This window comes from Sinocyclocheilus grahami, unplaced genomic scaffold, assembly GCF_001515645.1.
Source record: "Sinocyclocheilus grahami isolate Dianchi unplaced genomic scaffold, SAMN03320097.WGS_v1.1 scaffold1897.1, whole genome shotgun sequence".
In the NCBI taxonomy this organism is placed as follows: Eukaryota; Metazoa; Chordata; class Actinopteri; order Cypriniformes; family Cyprinidae; genus Sinocyclocheilus; species Sinocyclocheilus grahami.
This window is the reverse complement of record NW_015507076.1, coordinates 118,476-120,861: the sequence shown is the minus strand read 5'-3', so window position 1 is coordinate 120,861 and position 2,386 is coordinate 118,476. Positions and strand designations below refer to the sequence as shown.

General features: G+C 40.7%; 1 protein-coding gene across 1 annotated transcript; it reads left to right on the top strand.

The window, feature by feature from the left end:
* The first annotated feature begins 544 nt into the window (after positions 1 to 544).
* Positions 545 to 1,243, top strand: LOC107573229 (histidine triad nucleotide-binding protein 1-like). Its single transcript, XM_016259667.1, has 2 exons — positions 545 to 717; positions 1,100 to 1,243. Exons 1-2 carry the CDS (start codon positions 607 to 609, stop codon positions 1,226 to 1,228), a joined length of 240 nt encoding a protein of 79 aa, XP_016115153.1. The 5' UTR covers positions 545 to 606; the 3' UTR covers positions 1,229 to 1,243.
* The last annotated feature ends 1,143 nt before the right edge of the window (positions 1,244 to 2,386 follow it).

Genomic DNA, 2,386 nt, shown 5'->3' with positions numbered 1-2,386 from the left:
TGTGACCCTGGACCACAAAGCCAGTCATAAGTGTCCATTTTTGGAAATTGAGATTTATACATAAAATGAAAGCTGAATAAATAAGCTTTCCATTCATGTATGGTTTGTTAATATTTGGCCGAGATACAACTATTTGAAAATCTGGAATCTGAGGGTGCAAAAAATCTAAATATTGAGAAAATCATCTTTAAAGTTGTCCAAATGACGTTCTTAGCAATGCATATTACTAATCAAAAGTTAAGTTTTAACATATTGACGGTAGGAAATTTACAAAATATCTTCATGGAACATGATCTTTATTTAATATCCATATTGATAATGGATAATGATTTTTGGCATAAAAGAAAAAATGATAATTTTGACCCATACAATGTATTTTTGGCTATTGCTACAAATATACCCCAGCGACTTATGACTGCTTTTGTGCTCCAGGGTCACATATTAGATTAAATAAACGTTAAAAACTTCGCTTGATGCTTTTATTATGAAAAATAGTTAATTTTAGCTGTCCAATCATGTGCTCGGTCGTCAGAGGGAATTGTCCAATCGTTGTCGTTCTGAGCTGTGCGTGATTGACAGAAGCAGGTCTCTGAGTCTGTGGTCATCATGGCGGATGAGGTGTCTCGAGCTCAGGGCGCGCAGGCGGGAGGAGACACGATCTTCGGGAAAATCATCCGCAAAGAGATTCCTGCCAACATCATCTATGAAGATGATCAGGTGCGGTCTGTTTGTGCAGCTGCACTGCTTCAGCGCTGACACGCTAATGCGGTTGATTCTGCGCCTGCTGCTGCAGCATTAAAATGATCTTCAGTGAGAACCATAAACGGTCTGATCTCTGTTCAGTTGCAAATTCAACTCGAGCTCTGCAGTTCAGCTGGAATCGAGGAGATCTGGAAATGTGCCGTAATTTTGCGCTAGTTCTGCACTTGACTGTGAACTGTCGCATTTCTCCACGTGCTGCCATTGCGCATATGTTAATGAATGGTTTTTGTTGCACAGCAGCTGTGCTATTTTTATGCTTCATTTTAAATATATATTTCATACACCTAGTTGAATGTAGAATACACGTTGTTAAACTTTCTCTGTGTTTGTGTATTAGTGTATTGCCTTCCATGATGTGGCCCCTCAGGCTCCCACTCACTTCTTGGTGGTCCCCAGAAAGCCCATCTCTCAGATCTCAGAAGCAGAGGACGCTGATAAAGAGGTCAGTATTAAACTGATACTGTAACAAAATGTGTTTGAAGTTACTACTTCATTAGCCACAGACCTTCAAATGAATCTATTGCCCATGAATCTGTTGATTGCCATAGTATTTACATATACTTTGCTTTTGAAGTACTTTTTGTTTTCTCCTTGGACACTTAATAAACATTCTTTAATAAACAGTTCTGCACACAACATTAAGTCAAGTCACCTTCTAGTAGGGCTGGGCCGATAAACGATATCATATCGAATCGTCGATAACGATGATAAGCTCTGGACATTTTTACTCGATATGGATTGATCTAAGAGCCACACAGCAGAAATATGCGACAACAGCCAATCAGCGTGCACGTCACAGTACAGAGTCCATTTCCTACCACACTTTGCGAAGCAAACTCAACACGACAACGACAAAAAAAAAATGAGTGGAAGCGGCGACGAAAGTGTAACTAACCTATTAAGGCTAGTTAATTCGTGGGTCTTACTCCCTATTTAGAAAAGAGTTCCAAAAAGAGCAAGGACATAATCAGGGCCGTTTCTTACTTTCTAGCGAAAGAAATGATGGCCCTAAGCACAGTGGAACAAGACGGGTTTAGGAAATTAGTTAAAGTGCTTGACTGCCGGTACGAACTCCCTGACAGAAAATACTTTTCCAAAACCGCACTGCCTCAGCTATATGAAGAGTGCCGCGAAAAGCTGGAAAATAATCTAAGGGATGTGAGATTTTTTTGCCACTACCTCCGACCTATGGTCGAGCCGGACATCCGAGCCATATATGAGCCTCACCATTCATTACATTGACGAGGAGTGGGGTCTGCAATCAAGATGCTTGCAAACTGCATATATTCCGGACGACCATACTCTCTGCAGGTCTGGAGGATGCACTCACATCTTGGGGCCTTAGCGAGGACTGCCAGGTGTGCATTACAACGGACAATGGCACAAACATCGTCAAGGCTATCTCACTTAAAAACTGGACACGTTTGCATTGGTAAGTTAAGCATGTAAAAAAGGTAAAGTTTTCAGTGCTGAAAACAGCATATGAGGATTTATAAAATATCCAAATTGATTTCACAGCATTTAAGGCTATCACGTTTGACTGCATAATTTAGAAAATGCTGTCATATTCACACTGCCCTAACAAACACCAACTTGCGTGTGGTTGTGTGCTGTAAAGGCAGGG

Coding starts and splice junctions, on each gene's coding strand:
- LOC107573229 (XM_016259667.1), top strand. CDS start 607: ATGGCGGATGAGGTGTCTCGAGCTCAGGGCGCGCAGGCGGGAGGAGAC. Junction 718..1,099: donor TCATCTATGAAGATGATCAG/GTGCGGTCTGTT, acceptor TTTGTGTATTAG/TGTATTGCCTTCCATGATGT.